A 26,693-nucleotide genomic window follows, 5' to 3' on the forward strand; every position below is an offset into this window, starting at 1 on the left:
ATGCTTCTAAAATCGCAGCAGCCTGTAGTGCCCATTCTAACGTCGTCGTGGCTCCTGGTGGTGCTTTCGAGGTCTCTGGCCAGGACCTTGGATGGAATAAAAATTGTTTTAGAATCTCAGTGTCGTATCTTTCTGAGTCTCAAATTGAAAAGGGCATTGAGGCTTTTGCTAGCATCGTCGCAAAATTGCTGACTGGAGATATCAAAGTTTAATTTGTATATAAAAAAAAAAGTTTATTATAAACATATTGAAAAAGTTTTTTTTTATTAATTGGAAAAAATATATCAAATGTGACTTAATTAAAAGCCCAGAAAACAAATTTCCTAAAAAATATATAGTTATAAAAGAGACATATTAAGTTAAAAATAAAAAGAATTTTTTTTTTTTTTTTGGAGTTAAAAAAGTTGTAAATATAAAATTTTTTTTATTTTAAAAAAATGATGTTTTTGAAAGTATAAAAAGTAGTAGGGTAAAGAGATAGAGAAAAAGAAATAGGGTTAAAAGCAATTTCTCAAAATAAATTAAACCGAAGAAAACAGATGAAATTTTTTTTTAATGTCGATAAAAGAAATTTTTTTTTAATTTTTTATTTTTTTGTAAAAATTTTTCAAGTTTTTCGAGTTTTTTGTAAAGGTTTTTGTAAAAATTTTTCAAATTTTTTTATGGAAAGTTTTTCTTTTTTTTTTTCCTTTTCGTTTTTGTTTGTGTGTGTGAGTTTTTTTTTTGTTGGTCGATAGAATTATCCACTTAATCTTTAATTTTTTAATTTTTTATTTTATACCTTCCTGTTGAAGAATGTGTAAAAAAAAATAAATAAAAGTTAAATGCATCATTTTTTTCAAAGAGTAATGATTTTAGCAAGCAGCTGCGTAGGTATATCCACCCCAAGACATCTTGTGAACATCATTGTTGTTGCAGTTTGAACAGTTGCAACTCATCCCACCTGCATAATCAGTAGTGTAGTAAGATGAAACAGGGTGGAGACGGTGATACATATTTTCATTTGCATTTCCATAAGGGTGCTGAGGCGCAGCAGACATGTAATAAGAATTGTATGAAAGACCACGAGAAGATGGAGGAGTTGCGAGTGTCGAAATAGAGCTAGAACGAGACATAGTGCTAGCAAGTGACGATGAAGACAAGGATGGGGGGAGTGTACCAGGAGGAGCAACAGCAGAATAGCTGTTATTGGTATTGGAGCCATTGCCATTAGGATACCATTTCGAGTAAGAGTACGAAAGGTTAGGAGGGCACGAAAGATTAGGCGGACTCGAGTAAAGAGAGCGAGCCTTCTCATTCGACATGGCACGAGACTTGGGAGAAGAAGCAGGGCTAATGGGATAAGATGAGCGAGAAGGAGAAGGATAAATGGAGGAGTAAGAGGCAACAGAAGCAGCAGCAGCAGCAGCAGCAGCAGCGGCTGATTCGCGACGCTTGGCAATCCAGTTACGATACTCCTTGTGGCAATCGTTCCAACCGGCAGTGTTCTTAAGGTTGAGGTTCCACTGAATGGCGCGGAGCCAGTCAGCCTCAATAATTCTCAAGTCGGAAACAGGAACGCCGGTAGCCTCGTGCCACGACTTGTTAGTAAAAGTATTGTCGTCGTGGAACTTATTGGCGAGAAGGAGAGCAACAACAAGCATCTTGTAAACCTCGTGAATAGGCGACTGGGTGTCAGGAATGCCGCCACGGGACCATCTGTCCGAAAGGTAAACAAGAGCAAGAATAAGGGTCGACTTTGGAAGTCTTGTCGCAGTCAAGACTTGGAAAGTAAACTTGGTAAAAGCATCAACAAAACTCTTGGTAGAAAGATTGGCCTTGTAAGTATATCTAGTCATGATTTCCAAAGCCTTGACAGCAATAAATTGCGACATTTCCTCAAGATTATAGTCGAGCTTGGCAGCAACACCTCCAGTAACAATACCTTCATTAGGATTGTTGTTGGAAGAATTAGAGTAATGCTGTTGTTGTTGCTGCTGAGAGTACTTTTGTTGTTGTTGTTGTTGTTGTTGTTGCTGCTGCTGTTGTTGATGTTGCTGTTGTTGCTTTTGCTGGTAAGCATATTGCTGGGATCTAGTAATAAAGTCACCATTATCAAAAGGAACATTATTCACACTTGGAACGTAAAATGTGGTACCGTTGAGTGAATAAGAGCCAACCTGTGATTGAGATAAACTGGCCGAAGAGGAAGAGCTCATAGCCTTCTTGGGGTAAGAAAGCTGGTAAGAGTTATTGTATTGGTAAGAGCTCATGTCAGGGAGTCCATTGTAAGACGAGTGACGGGAGGCTTGAGTGAGGGAGGGCAATCTCTGGGCCTGTTGCTGCTGTTGCTGCTGTTGCTGCTGCTGTTGTTGTTGTTGTTGCGGCAGAGGAAGTTGAGGAGGCTGTTGAGGAAGAGGAACAAGTTGTTGCTGTTGCTGTTGCTGTTGTTGCTGCTGCTGCTGCTGGGGAATATACGGGTTGATTGGAGCTGGTTGGCTGTAGCTGTAATTCTGAGCAAGAGGAGCAGGAGGAGCGTAAGGTGAGGGGTAAGGGAGGTTATTTTGAGACATGGAAGGAAGAGCAGAAGCTTGTTGCTGTTGCATAGAGCGGTTCATTTGAGGAATAGAATGAACCGAGTTGCTAGCTGCGGCAGCGACAGTAGCAAAATGGTTATTTTGCTGTTGCTGTTGCTGCTGCTGCTGTTGCTGTTGCTGCTGCTGGTGATGAATTTGGTAATGATCGGAAGACACCATATAGTTTGATGATGAGATCACGTGGTGGTAAGGGTAGGTGGACATTTTTGTTGGGTTATGATGAAAAATTTAATTATCGAAAATGTATAAAGTTATTAAAATAGCAAAACAAAGAACGGTTGTTTAAAATAGGATATCAAAGACGAAGGACTTAGTGAAAAGCTCGTCAAATGTTGTTGAAGACGGTTGATTTTTTTTCTTTTTTTTTTTTTTAAAAAAATAAAAAACTGTTTTCTAAGATGAATATGTATTGAGTGGTAGTAGTAGTGAAGTTTTTTTTCTTTTTTTTTCGATTTTTCTTCGGTATTAAAAAAAAATGTAAATGAAAAAAAAAAGGAACTCTGAACGACAGTCGAGTGGGTATAATTTGTGATAGATATTGCTTTTAAGTGAATAGAGGGATTTCCGAAAGATGACGGTGGTTTAGATGGGAAAAAAAAGATGTATAACAACTAAGATTAACTAAAAATTGTTAGTATATACATATTGGATTCAATACTCAGTTGTAATAATAATAATAATAATAATAATAATAATAATAATAATAATTATAATATTTACCTAGTAGTTTGAAATCTGAGAGAAACCACAAGGATTCTCAAACAAAAAAAAGAATAGTCTATTGCTGGGACCCACGGAGGCAGGACAGACAGAGAACAAAACGGACTTGTTTGTGGAGGGGAGGGTAGTACAAGCGCACACACTAAGACTTGAATCTAGTGATGCACACCTGGTCTTCTTGTAGGCTGAGCAAAGAGCAAAATCTAAGCTTTAAAGAATATTTTTTTTCCTATAAAGAAAAAAAAAATGAGCGTGAAAACAAGAAGAAATATAAAATTTCGTGAATAAAGCAAAAGCTATTCAAAGAAGAATAAAAACTTTTTGCCTCCAAAATTAACCAACTTTTAAGGAGTGAAGAGAGGTGAGGAGTAAAAGAAGAAAAAAAAAAAAAGGGATTTTTTTTTTTATTAAAAATAAAAATTTCTTTTACATTTATTTAATAATTTTAATTATAAAAAAAAAATAAGGTAAAATTATTATACCACCACCACCACCACCACCACCACCACTACATTATTTTATACTTACTAAGAAAAAAAAAAAAAAAAAAGTGAATCACCAAAGCTATTCCCCTAACCCTAGCCTCAGAAAAAAAACCTTGGCAAAGTGCGCAGTCATCGCCGCCTCACCTGCCTTTAAAAAAAAAAAAATTTTTTTTTGAAAAAAAAATAAAAAATTTTTCTACTTCTTCTTCTTCTTCTTCTCTCACACACACACATTTATTGTAACAAAAATATTCAGCCGTGTTGTAACAAACTTAGAAACACTTGCTGTCATTGGCTCAACAGCTTCTTATGTCAGCAATGACACGCGTCTGTTTGGCTGGCTAGTTGTCTGTCTGTATAGCCTACACGCGTCAAAAAAAAAAAAAAAAAAAAAAAAAAAAAAAAATCACAGCCAAACATTACGTAATATTTCACTCTTATCCAAAGCCCAGGTAGTGCGGAACCTCTAAATTTCCACCCGCAAACGACAAACAAATTGGACTGTCGGATCGGAGTGTCTTTTTATTTTATTTTATTTTATTTTTTTTATTATTTATTTTTTGTGTACTACAAATAGAGGAGGTCCAAAAGAACCTTTAAAATAAAAATAAAATCAATAAAAATATACGATAATAAATAATCAATAAGTTGACAGTTTACACTATTAGAATAAACAGGCTTAGAGTATTTAAGCAGCCCAGCTAAATGTCAAAAAAAAAAACACAAAAAAAAACAAAAAGTGTCTCCACTTTGCAAACAGCCACATGGCCGAATGCTGACACAACAGTGTATCCCTCTCACACACTCACCCCTCAATAAAATCATTTTTTTTTTTTTTTTTTCTTTTTTTTGGTCTGATAGTTTCAGATGTCGTTTGAGTGGTTTTGAATAACAATTAAAAGCTACTAACAGACTACAAAGAAACAAAAAAAAAATATATAAATAAATAAACAAACCCGATAAGGACCTTTAATATTGGTCATATTGGTTATAACCATTACAATATTGTTATAATTCTGACAATCATGTCAGAAGAGTACTAAATTAATGCATTATAGCTAACTGATGTTTTAAATAATGAATACTAGTGATCAAGTATTCATAAATAGAAAAAAAAAATACGCAAAAATACGCAAAAATAATTTTTTTTTTTTTTAATTCTATTTTTTTTTTCTATTTTTTTTTAAAAAGAAAAAATAAAATGAGTGCTTTTATATAAAAAATAAAATAAAATAAAAAAGTCATTTGAATACTTTCATTTGTATTTCTAATAATCATTTTTCAATAGCAAATACTTCTAACTTTTATTAAATCCAAAGTCTCAAACACATTATTTTATCACATCCTGACATCACATTATAATTATATATAAATAAATATGTTAATTATAATTAATTAATAATTATTGATTAGTCATACCTTCCTCCACCTTCTAAAATTAGCCGTACAATACTTACATGCGGCTTTTATTTATTTATTTAATTTTTAAAGAGTGCGGCTCATTGGTTTTCTATTGCAAAAAAAAAATAAAAATAAAAAAAAAACTAATCCTCCATTCCCAAATCACCAATTTCCTATTTCATCATTAATCAAAATTATTCCATTATCATTAAATAAAATTATTACTTGGCCAAGTTATTAATACAATCATCAACATCCATAATTAAAGAAAAACAAACAAAAAAAAAAAAATTAAATTAAAAAAAAAATTAAAATGATGAAAAAAAATAATAATTCAACTTCCCGTTCCACCTATCAGCCACAAGAACCTTCTTTCTTTCTTTCTTTTTTTTTTTTTTTTTTTTTTTCCGCTTAGTATCCCATGCTGCTAGACACATAACAACCAATATCATCACCATAAACTTCCGCAATAAATGCAAACAAAGCATCCATAGTTGAACTAGCATTGCTAGAAGTCCATACATTGGCACTGCGAACCCATGGTTTATTCACCCATGCAACATTCTCATAACTGCGCATAGCCACCATCTTGCGTTTCTCTCCAACACTCGCCTCCAAACCATCAAGTACTCCAGCCTTGCTCAAAATAAATGACCCAGAACCAGCTCCAAACACGTGCATCACTTGTTCATGCTGCTCATTAATAAACTTGCACATCTTGCAGCTAAGCCGACCATTGCTTTTAACAGTCCCAGGAACAACAAGAACATCAAACTTAGGAGCCTCCTCTACACAATATAGAGGAATATTTCCAAATGCAGCAACAACACCAGCAAATGCTCCAGAAACTGCATTTTTATCACAAGCAATAAGCATAATGTCCAAGCTCTGATACTTTTCATGAACAAGTGAAAGTGCTTCCATAACGCTCATAATATCTCCCAAACGCAAAGCAACATCAAACAATACTCCATATCGCTTGGGAACTATAGCTTTATTATCATGATTATTATTATTATTATTCTTGTAATTGCTTCGGCCTTCACCATTCAAAGCAATACCTGCAAGTTGCTTGGTAACACTCGTCAACAACCCAGCACTGCTCTCTGTATCAATATCCTCTTCCGCAACACTGCTGGGATATTCACTGTCAGAACTATTGGCAGCACCACTAGACATTTCAAAGCTGCTACTCATCTCGCTAAAATCTTCATTGCCGCCACTAACATGCATCAAATGGAAACGACCACCTTCACCATAGGTACCTTCCACCCATTCCCCAGCATAGTCCTGAGTTGCCATAGCATCCTTGACAACCTTAGACTTGACAACATAATAGCACTCCTTACCCTCCAAGTCAACCACACAATTGTGCCAGGGTGTAGGAATATGCAACAAGTCATCTGAAGATTGCAACTCTTCTAGTGACAACGACTTGACGGTTCGAACCTTATCATGCGACAACAACCGAATGCCAAACTTGGGGCCGCTATTATTATGAGCGTGAATCGACAAACGCAAGTGATATGGTAAAACAAGACCAACCAAGTTGGAGTATGCCTCATTACGCTTAATCATTTCAAACGCAACTTTACTAGCAAGTTTCTTGCGTGCCTTAGAAGACATGTTAAGTGTGCTGGGCTGTTCAGCCAAATCTTCAAACATAAAGCGAGAAAACCCACGATACAGAGCAATCTTGGCTGCATCATTGGCATCAATCATGGACCGCAAAATGCTGGGATCTGTTGAGCATCCACACATGAGAATCTCACGGCACACCTCAGCATCAGGCTTAATTTCACTATTCAAGTAATGAAGCAAAACAACATTCTCAGTATACTCCTTCTTAAAAGCACCCAACCGAGATGTAAACAACTCGGGCAAAGAGCGGAACCCAATAGTGTCCTCCTTAGTGATTTGACGATACATAGTCTTTAGCTCAGCTCCATATCGATCAACAACACTGTCATCAACACCAATGCAATCGCTAAAAACGTGACCGTCAGATACAATCCAAATCTTCAAGCCAGGTTCATACAGTTCTCGAACCATCTTGCTAAAGGCAAGTAATCGGCGTAAAGCTAGTTCCTCCCCCTTGTCAGGCTTGGATCCGGCAACCTTCATAGTGTTGGATGATTTGCAGGGGAAAGCAGGCAAACATGCCTCAATTGTTGCACGACGACTCACAAAAAATTCAATGCGTGAAGTGAAATATGCTCTACCCTTGGTAGCCCACATATCATCGTGTGTAACATTACGCATCTCACGGTCAAACAAGTTAGTAATAGCCTCAGCAGTTTTCTTTACAAACTCTGGAGTCTCCACAATGGGCATGGCAGCCGTATCAAGTTGGGCTTCCGAAAGCAACAAGGCCTCAAACCATACTTCAAATTCATTCATGGGTCCGTCCACCATAATTATTCCTCGGTGTTGGTTTTTTGTCTTAAGCTCACTAATGCGGAAAGTCTTGTTGCAACCTGTCAAATTATCTGAAGATGATTCAAAAGACTTGAAAATTTCCAAAAGTCCTGGAGTCGCATTCTCTTCAGTCAATGACAAATATCGTTGTGTTACACCGTACAAGCCTTCAGATGAAACATGCTCGTCTGCACTATCGGCAAACACAGCCCAATTGTCAGAAATAGCTTGGTCGTACTTCCCTTCGCAAAAGAGGAGCTTCATGTCGTCATCTCGGGTATACATTGCAACAATTCGGTAGTGAAGAGTAGCTTCAGGAATGTTGAGTTCTTCCAAGGAAAGTTCACTGTTTATGGAGCTAACTGAACCCTTCTTCTCAGACATAGGGAGGACCGGCCCACACATTTCTGAGCTAGATCTCAACATTTTTTGATAAATTAAAATTCTAAAAAGAAGCAAAAAAAAAAAGATTAAAAAAGATTGATTAGTAAAAAGAAAAAGAAAAAAAAAAACAAATTAATGAATCAAAGCTGTCACTTACTTTTGATGGTAAGATAAAAAAAAAATTAAAATAAAATAACAGCTTGGTAAAAAAAATGGGGGAGGGGGGGGAAACAAGATAAACTTGGATAATGAAGATGATAAGAAGAAAGAAAAGAAAAAAAAAAAAAATTTTCCGACAAGGATCGGCGGGAAATGATATCTTTAAATACTTGAAATGGAGAAAATGTTTTTTTTAAACTGAAAGATGTTTAAAATGGCAAAACATTTTTTTTTTTTTTTTTACAAAATAGAATGCTTAGTACCTATGCCTGTTAAAGCATTACAAAACTATACACACAAGTTTACCAAGACTCATCTCCCTCAAATCTGTTTTTTTTTTAATTGTTTCTATTTTTTTTTTTTTATAAAAATGGCTCCACTTCTTTTCAGGGTTCTTCAAAAAAAAAAAATAAAATAAAATAACATGGTCTTTAATTTTTTTTTTATTATTATCTTAAAGATTCTTAATAAAAACTAATAAGTATATTTTGGGGTTTAAAAATATCGGCAAGCCATGTTTTCTTAAGATCCAATCGAAATGAAAAAAAAAAAAAAATTTGAAATCTCCTCATCGGTTTTTCTAAGGTTGTATTGTCGGTCATCTCCAACCGTAAACTGCTTTAATGCTTTGAAAAAGTTCCCCGATCCAGCGAGAAATAAAAAAATTAAAAATAAAAAAAAACACAATATTTTCAACAAAAAATAAAAATAAAAAACAAAAAAACGTTATTTGGTCTGATTTGTTTTTTTTAATCCCTTAGTACTTTTATTTGTATTTGTATTTTTTTTTTTTTTTTTGGTTCTTCTGTTTTCCGTCCTAAGACTTGAATACTCTACACTTGTTCCCGTTGTCTTGTAGATAGCTTTATTGACAATGTTTATAAACAAAAAAAAAAGAAATAAAACTTTCTCGAGAATTCAATTAAAGACACTGGAAGTTCTACGTACTAAATATATGAAAAAAAAAAAAAATCTGAATTGAAAAAAAAAAAAAATAAATAAATAGATATTTCAATGGTTTCCAATAATATATCGTTTTATCCTAAATTGGTCTCACTTTAATATCCATTTTTTTAGTCAAACACAATCTTTTTTTTTTTTTCTTGTTATATCGCTTTGTGTACTCATTTTTCCCATTCTAGATTTTTGTGAGCGGCACAATTGAGGTTTCACAAATGGTTGATAATACACAAACAAACAAAAGATAAAAAAAAAAAAAAAAAAGGAAAAAATAGAGGTGGGAGTTACATGAACATTTGGTTTTTAAAAAAGAATTGAACAAATGCATAGGTCAATTATCGTTGAAGAAATCTTACAAAAAAAATACTGCTCCCCTCCATCTTGAAGTGAAAAGTGGGGTCATTAGTTTTAAAAAAATTCAATGCTTGAGTCCAAAAAATCTAATTGTGTTTTTTTTAGTCTAACGTTTTTGACCGATAGACATTCAGTTTATAGATAAGCATATAGTAAAAGTCATATTATCTTTTTTAATATAAATAAAATGTTTCTTTTTTTTTTTAAAAAAAAAAATCTAAATGTTTAACCGTTTATCTACAACTATAAAGGCTTTTATTCTCCATTAGATACAGGCGTATTTAGGAATTTACTTTTATATTAAAAAAAAAACGGTGTAAATATTCTTTATTCTTTTTTTTTTTTTTTGTTTTCTTTGGGTTTGGCTGACTCAAGTTATGTCTTTTTCTTCTTATTCTTCTTCTTCTTAGTTTTTTTTTCTTCATATCTGCAACGGAACATTTCCATTTTAGGGATTCGGTAGTGTGCAATGTCTATGATTTTAGTGCCGTTGTATTCACATTTGAAAATATATATATAAAATCTTTTGATGGCTCCTAAATTAAAAAAAAAAAAAAAAAAAAAAAAAAAAGAAAGGGAAAAGAGGGAACAAAAAAGAAATAAATTTAAATTTTGCTTTGATATTTATTGTTCTATCAATTCGAACAATAAAAAAAAAAAGCTTAACCTAACCAAGTGTTATGGAAGTTTCTGTTCATTGAGTTGTTTTTTTCTAAACTGTTAGTTGAAACCATGTGATTGTTAAAAAAAAAAAGAAATTAATAAATGAATAGAGGTGCCCTAATATTCTGACCCAATCTTGGAAACATTAATAGGAGAGTTTAAATGAATAGGATTGTACACATTTACTATTTTATAGTAAGATATTCATGCGTTATATGTCAGATTTAAAAAAAAATGACTATCAGTTGAATTTATCAAAACATAAATTCCAGTTAACAATCTGTAATCACGGAGAGGGAGGAGGTTTTTTTTTTTTTTTTAAAGGTAAGTGCATAATACTTGCATCAATTTTGGGACTTGAATATAACGGCTTTTTAGGTTTATTTTATTGTTCTTTTGAATTTTCATGTACAAATAGAGAAAGGAAACTTATTTGAGCGCTGACACAATGATTTACTAACAAGACAGACAGATTTTTTATTTTGGGAGAGTATTATGAAACTTGAATACAAATTATTGATTTACTAATGATAAGCTATTATGAAATTTTATCTGCTTTTATTGTATTTTATTTTTTTTTTTTTGTACTCAATGTATTTGATTCATTTTATTTTTTTTTTATCAACAGAAATCTAATTTGTAAAAAAAAAAAAATAATAATATTTCAATTCATTACTAATTCTTATAAATATCAATTTATAAATAATAATTATAATAATAAATAGATATCTTTTTTTATTTATGTCGACAATTTATTTTTAACTGAATCTTAGCATTTATTTAATCGAAAGCTTTAAAAATAGGACCAGGTGCAGATCTCGGCCATGGGGGAGGGGAGGGGAGAGGTCCCTGATTAAAATTCAAACGAGATTTAAACAATAGTAAATAGTAAATAAGAAATAAGAAATAAGAAACGAATAACAATATTATGCATTCCTAATTTTAGTAATGACTTTAAGCCAGCCACATTTATTGAAAAAAAAAAATTTTTTTTTTTTTCTCCCCCATTAAAAATATTAAAAATCTTGACATGTGAATTTGAAATTGAAATAGTGGAATGTTTTTTCCATCATTTTTTTTTTTTTTTTCAAATCTACATTATTGAATATATGAAATATATAAAGTTTTCTTATAATTATAAGAATGGTTTATTTGAAAAAATTTAATTGACATTGAAATATCTTACCACTTTTTTTGTTTTTTTTTTCAATTTAAGAAGGTACTATGCTTTATGAGATCTAATTATTTATTTGCTTTTAGTTTTATACTTTTTTAAAAAAAAAAAAAAAGAGCTCACGCCATAATAATATTTCTTAATTACCTCTATAGGTTCTTTAATTCATTTTTTTTTTTCTTGAATTTTTAGAAAGATTTTTCCTGTTATTTTGATAATTTACAATGTCTGTTTTTTTTAAACTTGCAAAATTCCAACTATGTATTGAATGTACGGCTGTAGTTCGGAAAAACAAAATATTCATCTTTTTATTATTTTTTTTTTTTGTAATTGCTATTTTTGGTGAGGAAGGTTACAAATGAAAAAATAAAAATAAAAAAAATAAATAGGAGACAGTAGCGCGGCTGTTAAATATAAAAACAAGAACTTTTTTAAAAGTAAAAAAAAAAAATCCAATATTTAAGCATTAATAAAAGTAATTACTTGTATTTACAATCATTTCAATTCACAAATATATAAAAATATTTCAAAGAAACTTTTAAAATTTTTGAAAATTCTCTTACATCAATGATACAATGACTTGTATTTTTATTATTTTTTAAAACCGCCCACGGTTGCCTCTAATATTAAATTTTTTTTTTTTTTCTTAATCAAATTTAGTCTTTAAAGAAAATGCACAAGAATTTAAAAAAAAAAAAAAAAAAATAAATAAATAGGAGGTTTGCCTAGTTTTTTTATGAGGTTTATGAATAGAGACAAAAAAAAAAAAACAAAATAAACAACGGAGTATAACAATGGAATGTTTCAGATGAGAGTTAAGGGTAGTTATATAAATGAGGTTGAATGGAAAGTATAGAAAATGCACAGAAATAATAAACTTTTTTAAGAAAGTAATTTCCTAAAGAAAAAATGGAGATTATTTTTTTATTTTTATTTTTATTTTTTAGTTCAATCGTTTAGAACTTATATTTGAGAAGGGGGTGGGAGAGATTTATAGAAATGTGTACTATTGATAAGCACTGTTTTTGTATGCCCTGGTTTATTTTATTTATTTTTTTTTTTTAAGCGGAGTAAATGAACCTTTTAGATAGAAGAAGAAGAAGAAGAAGAAGAAGAAGAAGAAGAAAAAGAAGAAAAAGAAGAAAAAGAAGAAAAAGAAGAAATGACAATAACCGAATGATATTTTTTTAAATTCATGCGAGCGAAATGGTTTTTTTTTTTTTTTTTATTGAATCAATGTTAGAAAGAAAAAAAAATTGCTACTTTGGTATGAAATTTTTTTTTTTTTTTTTTTTTTTTTTTCAAGTAGACTAATCGGAGAAGTCCTTTAAGTGGGACTTAAAAGTGTAATTTTTTTTATTTTTTTTTTTTTTTTTGGTTATTAGCAGAGGCCACCAACCAGAATGCAACAAATACAGAATGCAATTATAGATTGAAGCAGCAGCAGCAGCAGCAACAGCAGCAGCAGAATCAACAGAATATAACAGAATATAACAGAATCAGAAGAATCAGCAAAAGCAGCAGCAAAACGAACAAAAGCAGCAGCAGCAGCAGCAGCAGCAGCAGCTTTTCCACCGGCCATACCGCGGCTATGAAAATAATTATTTCTAAAAAAAAAAAAATTGATTTCAGTTTTTGTTTTCCCGATTTGAACAGATTTTATTTTTAAACAAAAGTGAATGGGGAGGGGAAAAAAAAAAAAAAAAAAAAAAGTGTCAACATAAAAAAAACTCAGTTGCATTTTAACTAAACAAGAAATAAATAAATAAAAAATCATAAATCATTAAAAAAAAAAAAGGTTTATATATATATAACTCAAATCATCAACCACTAAGTCGAGGCAATGGTGTCACGAATGACATCGTCATAAGAAGGAGGCTGGCCTTGGGGAGCATCGTTAGCCTTAGAAGATTGCAACAAAGGTTCATCTTCAGCAGAAATATACTGGGCTTCAGATGAAGATGAAGGACCAGCTCTAGGAGATACTGGCTCTTGCTCTTGCTCTTGCTGTTGTCGTGATTGTGATTGTAATTGTTGAGGTAACTGTTGTAGCAGTGGCTGCTGCTGTTGTTGTGATTGTGATTGTGGTGTCTGAGTGACTGCCTGTTGTTGTTGCTGATAAGGTTGTGCGACAGGATAATTTGCAGGTAAGGTGGCGGGGGAAGTTACAACAACAACAGGTGGCTGGGTTTGAGAAACTTGAATGTAGCCATTATTATTAGGTCTAGGGGAATTGGAAAAGCCACCACCATTACCACCGTTGGGTCTATCGTGATAGTGATGATGATGATGATGATGATGATCGTTACCATAATAAGACTGGGACTCATAATCGTACTCGTAAACTTCTGAATCTTCAGGGTAGTGCGCAATAATATACCATGAGTGAATAAGGCCTGGAAGATAACCAAGACAGCATAAGGCAATATTGATAAAGGAATCGATAGAGCAGCATCCGCGCCTTATCCAAACGGGCAGAGGAGGGAAGAAAATGGCAAGGATGACTAGGAAGCAGTCTGAGCAGAAAAACCAGCAGATACACATGAGAGCTAGTGCGGCGGCAATAGGGTAGTGGATATTTTGGATAAATGCCTGAAGCAGGTGGTGAATACTATCAGACAAATGAGTTAGCGAGAACGGGAGATGGTATGTCATTGTATCTATTATAGTTTCTATTGTTTCTATATGATTGGTATTTTTTTTTTTTAAAAAAAAGACTTACACAGAAGAAAAGAAAAGAAAAGAAGAAAAAAAAAAACTTTTGTTGAAAGTACGGAAATTACAGACGTTTAAATACTTTGGCGGCAAATGCTGAGGTTTCTGAGTTTATTTGTTGAAGGTTGGGGAGAGAGAGAGGCAGGAGGAGAACAAAAAGTAAAAAAAAAAAAAAAAAAAAAAAAAAAAAAAATTAAAAAAAATTAAAAAAATTAAAAAAATTAAAAAAATTAAAAAAATTAACTTATTTAGAGAGTAGCGTAAAATGGTAGGAAAAGAATAGGAAAAAAAAAAAAAAAAAAAATTATTTAAAGGTCACGTGAACATGAGTCAGCCGCGGGCATGTGCGAAAAGAACTCCAAAAAAATCAAAAAAAAACAAAAAAATTTTTTTTTTTTTTTTTAAAGTCAACACCACCAAATATTTTAGCCCACAGCCACCCCATACCCGAGGACCGGAACCCGATAATTATGACCACCATGGATAGCCCACTATTAGACCAACAACATCAAACAGATCAAAATCTAAATAAAGGGTCTTCAACAGGTCAATTGCCTAACGTATGCCTTGAATCTCTTTCTTTAGGCTCTTCTTCTTCTTCTTCTTCTTCTTCTTCTTCTTCTTCTTCTTCATCATTCTCTACTAACGTGCACGACGCGACTACTCTACACAGCTCAGACAAAACAAACATGGCTAACTCAGCCAATAAAAAATTATTTATTGTCAATGATCCACGGGAACAGACTCTAGGATTTGTTTCTGAGAACGCGCACGCGGGTCACAAAAGTCTGATAGCGGCGCAGGAAGGATCCACCGCGTCGCACCCGGTGGCAGTAGCCGCGGGGAGCACTAATGTAACTAATAGCAATGCCACTCGGGAATCTCCGATTTTGGTCACACCTCAGGCTGATCTACCAAATAACCAAGAATCAGAACCAGCATTAATGTCATCGACATTGCTAACAGCAGTCAACAACGACAAAGGCAATGGCACCAACAATGGATACGACGATGAAAGTGATGGGGATTACCAGCCGACTGTGAAAAAATTTCCATGCGTTCTCGAAAACCCTGATGTTCACCAGAGTACACATGCATTAGCTAAAGTTGGCTATGGAGAACCCGCGGCAGACGCGGGAAAGCCGTCGGCAAATCGGCTGAAACGGTCAATAACTGCTGGTGATGGGGGGGATTTTCACCATAAGGAAAATGATGAAGCAGCTACAGCGGAACCGGACCCGAAACGACTGAAATTGTTAATAAATACATTATACAGTGATGAAGATGAGTCTGATAATGATGAGGAAGAAGAAGAAGAAGAAGAAGAAGAAGAAGAAGAAGAAGAAGAAGAAGAAGAGGAGATTGATGAAAACAACAAACATGACGAGATTGGGGAAGATCAAGAAATAATGGCTAATGATAATAATACCAATGAAGAAGAAGAAGAAGAAGAAGCCGACAATGATGAAGAAGAAGAAGAAGATCAAGATCAAGAAGAACAAAAACCTACATACACAGCTGGCCCTATTGATAAAGAAACGGGACAGCGTGCAGCATTCCCAATCCCTGCATTGGACCCGTCTTTGCTACGTTCTATGGCTTCTGGTACCCCCCCAGTATCGGCGCTTGAATACCTTGCTCGAGTCCGCCATGAAGCCTCTACAAGACCTTCATTTATGCATACAATCCGTAGTCAACCAATTGCCCCACATTCTTTGTTAAACTCATCCCAAACTACACAACCTCTTTTGAGAGATACCAGACAAACCTTACAACCATATTCATTGCCTAAACCAACACATCTTCCACAGGCACAGCCTCATAACCCATTTGTGGTAATCCCTCAGACAAGCCCTACAGATCAACCCAAAGATACAGCTGATCCTCATCCTCTGAAATCCTCCTTTTCTTACAACTGTGAAATATTAGATCTTGATAGAAAATGGAATGACGAATTTCTTAAATCTTTTGCACAATCAAGACGCATATTACAAACAACCATTGATGCATTAGATCCCCAAACTACTTCTACTTCCTTACCATCATCACCTTTACCAGAAACTTTTGATCAATGGAAAAAGTTTCTATTACAAGGATCTACAACTCAACCATCTCCAGCATTATTGAACCATTTGGATATAGTAATAGCCACACAATTATTAGATTACGCATGCAGATGTGCGTCTAGCAAAGTGCCTCCCCCCATGGCTCGTTGGACGTATGCAATTCTATTAAAATACCCTGACACTGTCGATGCAGATGCTACTGCAGTGCTGCGACAACTTGCCAAAAAGTGTATTCATATCCGCAACAAAATTACAACAGGCAAAAAAATCTCTACAGAAACCAGGCTTTGGCTTGATTCAACAGTGGCTATTGTTGCCCAACTTTATGGTCAACGCGACCTTATAAATCTCATAGACTAATGATCAAAAAAAAAAAAAATTTTTTTTCTTTTCTTTCTTTTCTTATATAGTATATTATGTTGGCCTTGGACCAATCTTATTCAAACGCTCCATTTCTCGTTGCTTGGCTTCTAGTTTTTGTTGTGCAGAGGTCGAAGAAGCTGCTTGTTGTCTAACCTGATCCTTAGACCGACTGTATCCGTCCCACTGAATATCTCTAGCACGCTTATGTATATGCTGACTATCTTCTGCATCTTCTTCGTCATCATCCCGTGGTACCAGCCTCTTAATATTGGCAGTAACTTCGGCCGTTGACAAGTTCGTAGTAGCTTGCCGTGACTCAGCAATTGTCTTTTGTTCTTTCCATTTGGGATCCATAAGTGAAATACGCATATGTTCTTCTAATTGTGACTGTGGAACAAGCTCACCAGTTAATGGAGATACCACCATCTGATCTTTCCCTCCAGAACCACCAGAAGCCTTTAGCTTGTTGAGACGCGATGTTCCTGCTGACTTGATCTTCATACCTGGAGGTAGTGTGGACGAAACTTGAGGAACTTGTTGTGACTGTGCTTGTGGGGGTTGTTGTGGGGGCCGCGGTGTATTTGGCAGAGAAGCAGGGACTTTCCCTCTAACAGGAGGAGCAGTAGAAGATACCGATGCTGATGCTGATGCTGATGCTACTTGTGTTTGTGTTTGTGCTTGTGCTTGTGCTGGTGCACTTTTTACTTCCTGTTTCTGTTCTTCTACAAAGTCTGGTGGTGCCTCTTCGATACGCAGACTTCCCATGCGCTTTTGTTCCAGAGATGCGTACTCGAGCTGTGCACGAGATAAAGGTGCCGGTAGATTATTATTACGCTCATCAGCATCTGTAAATTTAATTGTTTCTACTACCACAAAGTCATGCCAGTCGATGTTTGCATAAGCTTCGCGTTCCGCACGCGCATCTGCTGCTGCCTTTTCAGTCTCAGTAGCTTGTCGCGCGTCCCATTCTGCTCGAATACGTGCCCTGTTAATAACTGAAAACGGGTCATGTGCACTGGTTTTGATACGTTCAATCAACTTTGCTGGAGGTGTAATTACAGATTTGTATTGTTCGACAAGCGAGTTATAAAGTGGGAAAAGTGAGTGCTGAGGTCGTAGGAAATCGTACTGGAAGTTCTTTGCCTCAGCTCGTGCCAATGCTGTCTGAAATTGGGTCCCGTTCCGTGCAACATACAAAGCAGTCAGTTTAATTATATCCAGGTCTTGAGCTGAAAGCGGTGGAAGGGTATATGCAAACTCCAGTGGTTCTGGTTTGGTAATTCCGGTGGCGTCTTTGGCCGCACCACCTGTGCCAGCCAATGTTTTTACAGTAGTACCAGCACCAGCACCAGCACCAGCATCACCAGCACCAGGTCCACCTGTTTCTAATTCTTTAAGTCTCCATTCATAGAATGCAAAGTATGGGTCGTTGAATTTGATAAAGTTAAATTTGGCGTTTTCTTGTTCGTTTTCGCGGATTCGCGCCTCGAACGCGCGGCCATTGCGCACAACGTAAGCAGCAGTTTTTTCAACTACTGTGCGCACTTCTGGAGGTGGAATTGTAATATTTGCAGGTACTGCCAGACCATCTACGGTCTTTAGGGGTTGTACAGATCCAGGCTGGGTATCTGAAGTCATTGATTAGGTATCTTCTGGTGATGATGGTTGTTTAAAGATTGGAGGGAAGCTCTGAAAAAAAAAAAAAAAAAAAATTTTAAAAAAAAAAAAATTATTAAAAATTAAGGTTCACGTGACTGTTGAACAGCAGCAAAGCAACGGATTTTTCCTCCCCCACAAGCGCGGCCTTTTTTTTTTTTTTTTTTCCTCTCTTTTGTTTCTTCCTACTTTGTTCTAAACGAAATCTATATTTATTTAATAAACCTTCATTTTTAAACCCTTTCGGTTTAACCGATCCAGGCAATCCTGATAATAGACTCTCAGATATTCCATCATGGCCATTCCAGCCCTTGACCGCCTGATCAACTCAGCTGCCGATGCCTCCGGTCTGCCTGCAGACCTACTTAAGATTGCTTCATGTTTAATCCTATCGTATCCATTTAGCGGCATTCTGAAGCGTTTACCTGACAATAACAAGAGGCTCAAAGATATTTACTGCATCGCGTAAGTAATCCAATTTTATTTAATATAAAAACATATATTAATTATTATAGAATCTCTGCATTTTATCTTGTCGGCATCTTTTCTCTTTGGGGAGGTGTCAAGACTTTGCTCATCAGTTCACTGACTAGTTATGCCATCACAAAATATTTTGTCAGCCCGCTCATGCCCTGGGTCAACTTTGCATTTGTTATGGGTCATCTGCTCTTAAACCACATTAGTGCCCAGCTCTTTGTGGATGACTTTGATACCAACGTTATTGACATTACAGGCGCCCAAATGGTGCTGTGTATGAAGCTTTCTGCCTTTGGCTGGAATATTGCTGATGGCTGGCAACCCGACGCTAAGTTGTCCGACTTCCAAAAGGATCGTGCTATTCGCCAACACCCATCTCTGCTTGATTTCCTTGCTTATGTGTTTTACTTCCCATCGCTTCTTACGGGTCCTTCTTACGACTATGCTGAGTTCCAACGCTGGATCGACTTGAGTATGTTTGATGTGATTGTCAATGATAATACCGGTGCAAAGCGCACAAAGCGCAAGATCCCCCGCAGTGGTCGTGTGTCTGCTCTTAAGTGTGCTGAAGGTATTGCCTGGATTGTGCTATGGGTTCAAATCACCAAGTACGTGAGTCTTGATTATGCCATGTCACCCAAGTTTAGCCAGGAACTATCGTTAGTCTCACGCATGTTTTACTTGTGGATCTTGGGCTTTACTTACCGCCTCAAATACTATGGTGCATGGTCCATTGCCGAGGGTGCCTGTATTCTTAGTGGTCTTGGCTTCAATGGCAAGTCAAAGACTGGCAAGTATCTGTGGAACCGTGTGCAAAACGTTGATCCTATAGCGTTCGAGACCGGCACCAATTCCCACGTGCTGCTGGAGGCCTGGAATATGAACACTAACAAGTGGCTTAAGAATTATGTTTACCTGCGCGTGACGCCCAAGGGCAAGAAGCCAGGCTTTTTTAGCACTTTTGTGACCTTTTTCACTTCAGCCATGTGGCATGGAACTCAGCCAGGGTACTATTTGACATTTGTCACTGGTGCTTTTTACCAGTCACTCGGCAAAATTTTCCGTCGCAAGATTCGCCCCATATTTATGGAATCTGACGGTGTTACACCTGGAAAGTATAAGAGAATTTATGATATTGTGACGTACTTTGTGACTCAGATTGGCTTTGGATATGCTGTTCAGCCCTTTGTGATTTTGAACATGAAGCGATCTCTGTCCTTGTGGGCCCATGTTTACTTTTTCGGCCATGTTTTTATCTTTGTTACCATTTTCCTATTCCAGGGTCCATTCCGCAAACAGGTTGAAGCTAAGCTTAAGACATTATATCCTGTTCCGCTGTCTCCCAGCGAGAAGATCAAGTTGGATGCTGCGCGTCTGCGTGCAATCCAAAAGGAAATTGAGGAACTATCATCTAATCAGCCATCGCTTGGTGTTCCACTGTCTGATCTGGACACTTTAGATGAGGACATGAAGCAGGCCGTCGAGGACTTTGAGACAGTCAAGCAGGAGATTGCGCATGAACTGCAACAGGTTAAGCGCCGCGCCAGCCAGTCTGGCATGCCAAATCCGTTTGCCAAGTTTGCTGCGGGTATTAAGGGAGACGAGCCCATCAAGAATGATGAATCCATCAAGAAAGACCAGTAAGATATAGAGCCAGGGTAACGTAGAAGATATTATGGGGGTAACGTATAAAGTTACCATTAGGGTAAGCTGCAGTGCAACGTGTAACAAAATTAAAAAAAAAAACCCACTTGCTAAAATTTCTTTTGCCTCCCCCCACCAACCAACCAACCAACCAACCAACCAACCAAAGCATCATGTCATCGGCAACAGGCAAACTCGATAAGGTTCTTGCACGAACCAGACAACGGTAGGTAGGAATAGGCAAAAGATATAAAAATGTTGTATTGAAAATACTGATGATTAAAAATGGCTAGAATTGAAGAGGGTGACTACTATGAGGCCCACCAAGCTACTCGTACTGTGGTGGCGCGTTATGTGCGAACCAAGCAATACGATGAAGCAATCAAACTGCTTGTTCACACCGCTGAGCTTCTGGCTAAGGCCAACGAAAGTTCTTCAGCATGCGATCTGATTCTGTATTTACTGGATGTGTACCGCAAGGCTGGCACCAGCCCTACATCTGCTGCCAAGGGTGAACTTGTGCAGCTTGTGAATCAACTGAATGCTGGCAAGGAACCTCTTGTAAAGAAGATTGCAGCAGAGGCGATTCAATGGTCTGGCAGTGATTCAGAGCTGCACCATGTATTTGGATCCAAATTTGCACGAGAAAGTGCACCTGATACTTACGAAGCCGAGCGACATTTGCTTCAGGGTACACGCGAATCACCCCGTGTACTTGCTACAATGCTCTATACTTGGGCAACAGGTCCTGGAACGGACGCCGATAGCAAGGATAAGAACAACAGCACGCTACTGAAAGAAAGTGCGGCAGACGTGGCGGCTGGGCTGCCGCTGTATTTGTCTCGTGGTGTGCTTGGGTACCTGAGTGCAGGCAATGTGCGGGATGCACGCGGCGTGTTACAGACTTTTATTGAGTATGTTGTTGCAGAACATGCTAGTAACTCGGCGTTAGGTCAACGATTGGACTACGATCGCCAGGAGGGATCTGGAAGTGCTGTTTATGTGTTTAAGGAGGTTCCTCTGCTTAATTTTTTGCAACTATTAGTTCCGACTGTGCAGAGCAAGTCTCCTGAGATGTACAATCGACTCAAGGCTCGTTATGCGGCGCTAATTGATGGTCTGGATGCATGGAAGTCTGTGCTTGCAGGGATTGCAGAGCTTTATTGTGGGATTGCACCACCACGACCACAGATGAATATGCTGCAGGATCTGCTGGGATCCTTTATGAGCGGCGGTGGAGCTGGAGCCATTAAGAATTAGAAAGAAAGAAAAAAGAAAGATTAATAATAAATATATTTAATGAAAAGAGAACAGGGAAAAGAAAAAAAAAGAAAAAAAAAAGAAAGAAAGAAAGAAAGAAAGAAAAGAATTAAAAATAAAAATAAAAATGAATTGTTTTTATGCTTTAAACAGAGAGCTTCGTTCGAGAGCTTCAACCATTTCAGGGCGATCACTTTTGGTAAGAAGGCGCACGGCTTCTTCGGGATCTGCCCAGACACGATCACGCTTATCACCTTCAGGCCAAACAGGTTCCAATTTGCCAAACTCGAGCTCGTAGAAGTGGAACTCGGTATAAGGGAATGCTTTTGGTTCTGGGAGCTCGGCAAGAATTTTTGGGTGAGTGATCAATTTCAGGATGGGTGGGCCGAGTTTTATGCCGAGGGTTCCAGTGACGCCGGCTTCTTCCCAAGTCTCACGCAATGCGGTAGCAGCGTAGTCATTGATTTCATCTTTTTCGACGCCGCCTTTAGGTAGAATGAACTTGTCGCGATGGGAGGTAGAAGAAACGAGAAGGACCTTTTTGTTTGCACTATCAACAATGACAGTTCCAGCGACAACACGGGCACCCTTTTCAGAGTAAACTAAATATATATATATATAGAAAAGAATATGGTTAGGAGGACTGATAATGGGTGGACATAAATACAATGGAGGGAATTGTTAGTAAATAAATACCTTGGTTTTCACGGCCTTCACGGGCAGTTGTTGTTTTCTTAAAGTTATGGTTTGATTCTGGAGTTGGTTCAGACATTTTTGTGAATAAATATATATGAGAATTTGATTTTGAGAGTCTATTGATCGATGGGGTTTTTTTTTTTCTTTTTCTTTTTTTTTAAAATCTTTAAATTTTAAGATTTTAGTATATAACGAATAATAAATAATAACAAAAATTTAAGATAGAAATAAGCTGAGGTGGGGGATTTAAAGGATTTTTATAAGCGTATAAAAATAAACCTGTTAACTACCGTAGCTTAGTCATTCTATAATAACAGCTGACAAACAGTAAGGTGTTTTTTTTTCTTATATAAGAAGAAGGCGATTGATTTTAATGGGCACATGTGAACATTTCCCATTTGTCGGAGAAAAGATCTGATAGAATTAAAGAATTAAAGAATAAAAGAATTAAAGAATTAAAGAATTAAAGAATTAAAGAATTAAAGAATTAAAGAATTAAAGAATTAAAGAATTAAAGAATTAAAGAATTAAAGAATTAAAGAATTAAAGAATTAAAGAATTAAAGAATTAAAGAATTAAAGAATTAAAGAATTAAAGAATTAAAGAATTAAAGAATTAAAGAATTAAAGAATTAAAGAATTAAAGAATTAAAGAATTAAAGAATTAAAGAATTAAAGAATTAAAGAATTAAAGAATTAAAGAATTAAAGAATTAAAGAATTAAAGAATTAAAGAATTAAAGAATTAAAGAATTAAAGAATTAAAGAATTAAAGAATTAAAGAATTAAAGAATTAAAGAATTAAAGAATTAAAGAATTAAAGAATTAAAGAATTAAAGAATTAAAGAATTAAAGAATTAAAGAATTAAAGAATTAAAGAATTAAAGAATTAAAGAATTAAAGAATTAAAGAATTAAAGAATTAAAGAATTAAAGAATTAAAGAATTAAAGAATTAAAGAATTAAAGAATTAAAGAATTAAAGAATTAAAGAATTAAAGAATTAAAGAATTAAAGAATTAAAGAAAGAAAAATATAGAAAAGATCATATTGTGAACAATTCTTTTAGAAAAAAAAATCTATATATGCATGAGTGACTCAGAAATTAAAAAAAAAAAGACGTGGTTTGAGTAATCACTAAAGATTGATTTTTTTTTTAATGGTGGTTATTAAATGAAATGGTCAATTAACTATAATTATCAATTAATTGATTTTAAAGTAAAAAAAAACAAAAAAAACAAAAAAAAAATTGAATATTTTTATAATTTTTCAATGATCAATTTTTTATTTATTTATTTAATTATTTTTTCTTATAATTGTAACTTTTCTTCTTATCCATTAATATTAATTACCAACATTGCAATTTGTTATCAAAATATGTATCATCTTCAGGACTTCTCAATCACCTGTAAAAACTTTTTTAGTTTTTATTTTTATTTTTATTTTTTTTTAAGTAACTAACCCATTAAAGTCTACTTGGAGAAAAGGGATCGGGTTCTTGTTATTATTATGATTGTTATAACAATTATCATGATAATTGTAGATCACAAGAATTATAAGATTCTTCTCACCTCAGCAGTCACCAATCCACACAAGTACATGTGTCCTAATGGTGGCGTTCACCTCGATGAAGAAAATAACTACAAGGCTACTGCCAAGTGCAAGGCCTGGGAGGAGGCTGGCTTTCAAGGGAAGTTGCGTAAAAAAACTTGGTTCTCCAATTATGTGTGAAATCAAAAACAATATATATATATATATATATATATATATATATATTAACGAGTTACCTAACAGAAATAAATATCATTATCACGAGTTTAACACTTGGGAAATGGAACCTGAAATTGTTGACGAAGAATATGGTAAATGGTCAGAAAGTAAAAAAATCGAAACCGGTAGTGGGGTTCAATTGCCCAAACTGAAAGAAAGTTATTGTAGCAAGACAATCAAATCTCTTCATCGGACCAAGGCTGATAATGGAAATTGGGATTAATATTATTGAATGTTTTTATTTATGTTTAAAATAATTATTTGGAATGGAATTCCTAAGGAATTGACAGATTGAAATACACAGCTGTATATTATTATTTTATATTAACTTTAAGTTAAGTAATAACTAAATTTTGAACCAATCTTAATCGGTTCCCCTTTAGGAAAGAGGTAATTAGACTTATTACGTAATCACAATATTATCTATTCAATCATGATTTTTATGATCAACAAAATGGAAATAAAAAGTGGAAAAAAACAAAAAGTAATAAAATATATAAAAAAAATTACACAATATATCAGATATAGCATATTTTTTTTAATATTTTTTTAATTTTTGATTTTAAAAATGAAAAATTCGACTCCAAATAAAGGTATCCCGTATAACTCAAAAGGATCTCGTTAATTACCATAATTACCACTTGTTTCAGCATACCCTTTTTTTATCTTAATATGGCGAATATTTCACTAAAATCAACACAAAACATCTTTATTTTCCTTTATAAAATTGCTTATATTTTTATTTAAATCTTTTAATTCTGTAATCATTGACCACAATTCTCCACTTGCAAAAGAATTAAATTTTAATTTTCATTTGCTATATCATATTATTGATAGCATCAAAAAGACAAACATGCCTTAAATCTTTTAGAACTATTGTCAAGATTGAGCTTTCAAATGATTGAAAATTAATGTTTAATTTAATATAAAAATCCTTTTTTTTTTTTTTTTTGAGAATTCAGCAAAATGTTGTTTGCTTTCAGCTTGGTCAAATATTTATAGACCCAGTTTTTGACCAGTTTTTGACCAGTTTTTTTTTTTTAGTTTTGTTTAAGTCTATAAAAAGTACAAAGCAATTTTTAAACCCATGAAACTTGAATCTACTGTTTTAGGTTATAACCATAATTATGTTATCAAAAAAACAAAAACAAAAATAAAGGACTAGATGTCTTTATTAAAAATGTTTGTGCTTTTAGAAATAAATCTTAATATATTCTATCTTGCGTATCCCTCACAAAAGTTTCCCTGTCAAAAGCTACACCCAAAAAAAATGTCGCAATTTCAATTTTTATTCTAAGGAATTCAATATTGAATTTATCTTAGACAATAAATTGCATCATTTAGATAAACTCATTGATGTTTACACTAAGGGAAATTTCAATAAAACATATTGCAAAGATCCTTTCCAAAGGCATGGATGATTATATGAATCACCTGAAATCTTAATTATTAGTTCTTATAACTATATAACAAATTAGTCTATTCTGTACTTTGAAAAAAAAAAAAAATATGGATTAAAAATTTTCATTGATTCATTCATTTATTGTCTTTTTTTTTTGGAATGTTTTTAATTATGTAACACCTGTTAGAAAAGTTACTTTTAAACAAATTCGTGTGGAAAGTCAAAAGTTTTGTTCGGTGTTTGTGTGTTAATTTTTACAAACAAATTTAGTATGAAAACCAACCAAGTAACTTTGTACTCTAAAAAATAAGGAAAAACACGTGATGATACGGCCGTGCGGCTCAACAATTATGTCCCGGGTCACTATTACTTCAAATAGCTATCATCCAAGTGCGTTTCGTATTCAAGTTCCGGCTGGAACTCCTGATACAAAATATCAGCAGAGGCTGTGTTTTCCCAAGTAAACTGTGCAATCTGGTCGGGAATCTCTTCCTTCTTCAGACCACGGTTACCCTCGGCTGCATCAGCAAGCAACTGAATCTTGCACGAGCGTTCCATAAGTCCAAACAGGTACGCAGCCTCGTCGATGGTCTCGCCAACAGTCAGCAGGCCATGGTTCTTCAAAATCAAGGCCTTGTTGCGGGCTCCCAGCGCCTCTGCAATGTGCTTACCCTCATTGGCATCCAGAACAATACCGCCAAAATTGTCGTATACTGCGTGGGTCTTGTAGAAAATGCAAGCGTCTTGGTTGATCATTTCCAAAGGCTTACCGAATGCACTGTAGGCCTTGCCATGAATCGAATGAGCGTGACAGGCAGCCCACACATCTGGACGAGCCTTATGTAGCTCTGAGTGAATTTTGAAGCCAGCTAGGTTGATGGCAATATTTCTAGGAGCTTTGTTTGTAACAGTGGACTCATTTTTACCAAGAATATTTGCTGCAACGTTAATTACATTCGAGTCCTCGTCCACTTGAACCATATCAGAAGCCTTGATAAGCGCAAAGTGTTTGCCCAGGGGATTAATCCAGAATGTGGTCGGGTCCACAGGGTCTCGGATCGAAAGGTGACCAGCTGAGCCTTCGAGGTAACCGTTACGTGCAAACACACGATATGCTCCTGCAAGATGTTGCAGCATCCAGCGTCGCTGCTCATGCTTATCAGTAAAGGTTGGTCGTGGATAAGGGTCAGGACCCAGTGAGAACCCTTTGAGTTCAGGCTGTTGCTGCTCAAGCTTTGAGCCAGTTGCCTTGATAGTTTGTGTTTGTTGGGCTTGTGTGATTGTGACTGTTTGCGACATTTTTTTTTTTTTTTTTTTTGAAATAGATGGTGATGAAAAGATTAAAATTAAAATT

At 35.0% G+C, this 26,693-nt stretch overlaps 10 protein-coding genes across 10 annotated transcripts in view; 4 read left to right on the forward strand and 6 right to left on the reverse strand.

Moving 5' to 3' along the window:
- Positions 1-212, forward strand: part of SAPINGB_P004926 (uncharacterized protein) — a gene marked incomplete at both ends in the record, with an annotated part of 1,467 nt that extends 1,255 nt beyond the window's left edge. The window contains one exon of the mRNA XM_031999641.1: positions 1-212. This exon is cut by the window's left edge and continues 1,255 nt beyond it. Coding sequence (XP_031855532.1) covers positions 1-212 — 212 coding nt within the window.
- Positions 213-854: 642 nt separating this feature from the next.
- Positions 855-2,780, reverse strand: SAPINGB_P004927 (uncharacterized protein; the record flags this gene model as incomplete). Its single annotated transcript, XM_031999642.1, has 1 exon — positions 855-2,780. One exon carries the CDS (start codon positions 2,778-2,780, stop codon positions 855-857), a length of 1,926 nt encoding a protein of 641 aa, XP_031855533.1.
- A 2,813-nt stretch (positions 2,781-5,593) lies between these two features.
- Positions 5,594-8,026, reverse strand: SAPINGB_P004928 (uncharacterized protein; the record flags this gene model as incomplete). Its single annotated transcript, XM_031999643.1, has 1 exon — positions 5,594-8,026. The coding sequence occupies one exon, from the start codon at positions 8,024-8,026 to the stop codon at positions 5,594-5,596; it is 2,433 nt and encodes an 810-aa protein (XP_031855534.1).
- Positions 8,027-13,124: 5,098 nt separating this feature from the next.
- Positions 13,125-13,949, reverse strand: SAPINGB_P004929 (uncharacterized protein; the record flags this gene model as incomplete). Its single annotated transcript, XM_031999644.1, has 1 exon — positions 13,125-13,949. One exon carries the CDS (start codon positions 13,947-13,949, stop codon positions 13,125-13,127), a length of 825 nt encoding a protein of 274 aa, XP_031855535.1.
- A 749-nt stretch (positions 13,950-14,698) lies between these two features.
- SAPINGB_P004930 (uncharacterized protein) lies at positions 14,699-16,435 on the forward strand (the record flags this gene model as incomplete). Its single annotated transcript, XM_031999645.1, has 1 exon — positions 14,699-16,435. One exon carries the CDS (start codon positions 14,699-14,701, stop codon positions 16,433-16,435), a length of 1,737 nt encoding a protein of 578 aa, XP_031855536.1.
- Positions 16,436-16,489: 54 nt separating this feature from the next.
- On the reverse strand, positions 16,490-18,076 carry SAPINGB_P004931 (uncharacterized protein; the record flags this gene model as incomplete). The annotated part of the gene is made up of 1 exon (XM_031999646.1): positions 16,490-18,076. The coding sequence occupies one exon, from the start codon at positions 18,074-18,076 to the stop codon at positions 16,490-16,492; it is 1,587 nt and encodes a 528-aa protein (XP_031855537.1).
- Positions 18,077-18,389: 313 nt separating this feature from the next.
- SAPINGB_P004932 (uncharacterized protein) lies at positions 18,390-20,215 on the forward strand (the record flags this gene model as incomplete). The annotated part of the gene is made up of 2 exons (XM_031999647.1): positions 18,390-18,559; positions 18,610-20,215. The coding sequence occupies 2 exons, from the start codon at positions 18,390-18,392 to the stop codon at positions 20,213-20,215; spliced, it is 1,776 nt and encodes a 591-aa protein (XP_031855538.1).
- A 173-nt stretch (positions 20,216-20,388) lies between these two features.
- On the forward strand, positions 20,389-21,475 carry SAPINGB_P004933 (uncharacterized protein; the record flags this gene model as incomplete). Its single annotated transcript, XM_031999648.1, has 2 exons — positions 20,389-20,441; positions 20,509-21,475. The coding sequence occupies 2 exons, from the start codon at positions 20,389-20,391 to the stop codon at positions 21,473-21,475; spliced, it is 1,020 nt and encodes a 339-aa protein (XP_031855539.1).
- A 138-nt stretch (positions 21,476-21,613) lies between these two features.
- SAPINGB_P004934 (uncharacterized protein) lies at positions 21,614-22,247 on the reverse strand (the record flags this gene model as incomplete). The annotated part of the gene is made up of 2 exons (XM_031999649.1): positions 21,614-22,077; positions 22,172-22,247. 2 exons carry the CDS (start codon positions 22,245-22,247, stop codon positions 21,614-21,616), a joined length of 540 nt encoding a protein of 179 aa, XP_031855540.1.
- Positions 22,248-25,705: 3,458 nt separating this feature from the next.
- SAPINGB_P004935 (uncharacterized protein) lies at positions 25,706-26,638 on the reverse strand (the record flags this gene model as incomplete). Its single annotated transcript, XM_031999650.1, has 1 exon — positions 25,706-26,638. One exon carries the CDS (start codon positions 26,636-26,638, stop codon positions 25,706-25,708), a length of 933 nt encoding a protein of 310 aa, XP_031855541.1.
- Positions 26,639-26,693: the final 55 nt, after the last annotated feature.

This window comes from Magnusiomyces paraingens, assembly GCF_902498895.1.
Source record: "Magnusiomyces paraingens strain CBS 517.90 genome assembly, contig: contig4, whole genome shotgun sequence".
In the NCBI taxonomy this organism is placed as follows: domain Eukaryota; kingdom Fungi; phylum Ascomycota; class Dipodascomycetes; order Dipodascales; family Dipodascaceae; genus Magnusiomyces; species Magnusiomyces paraingens.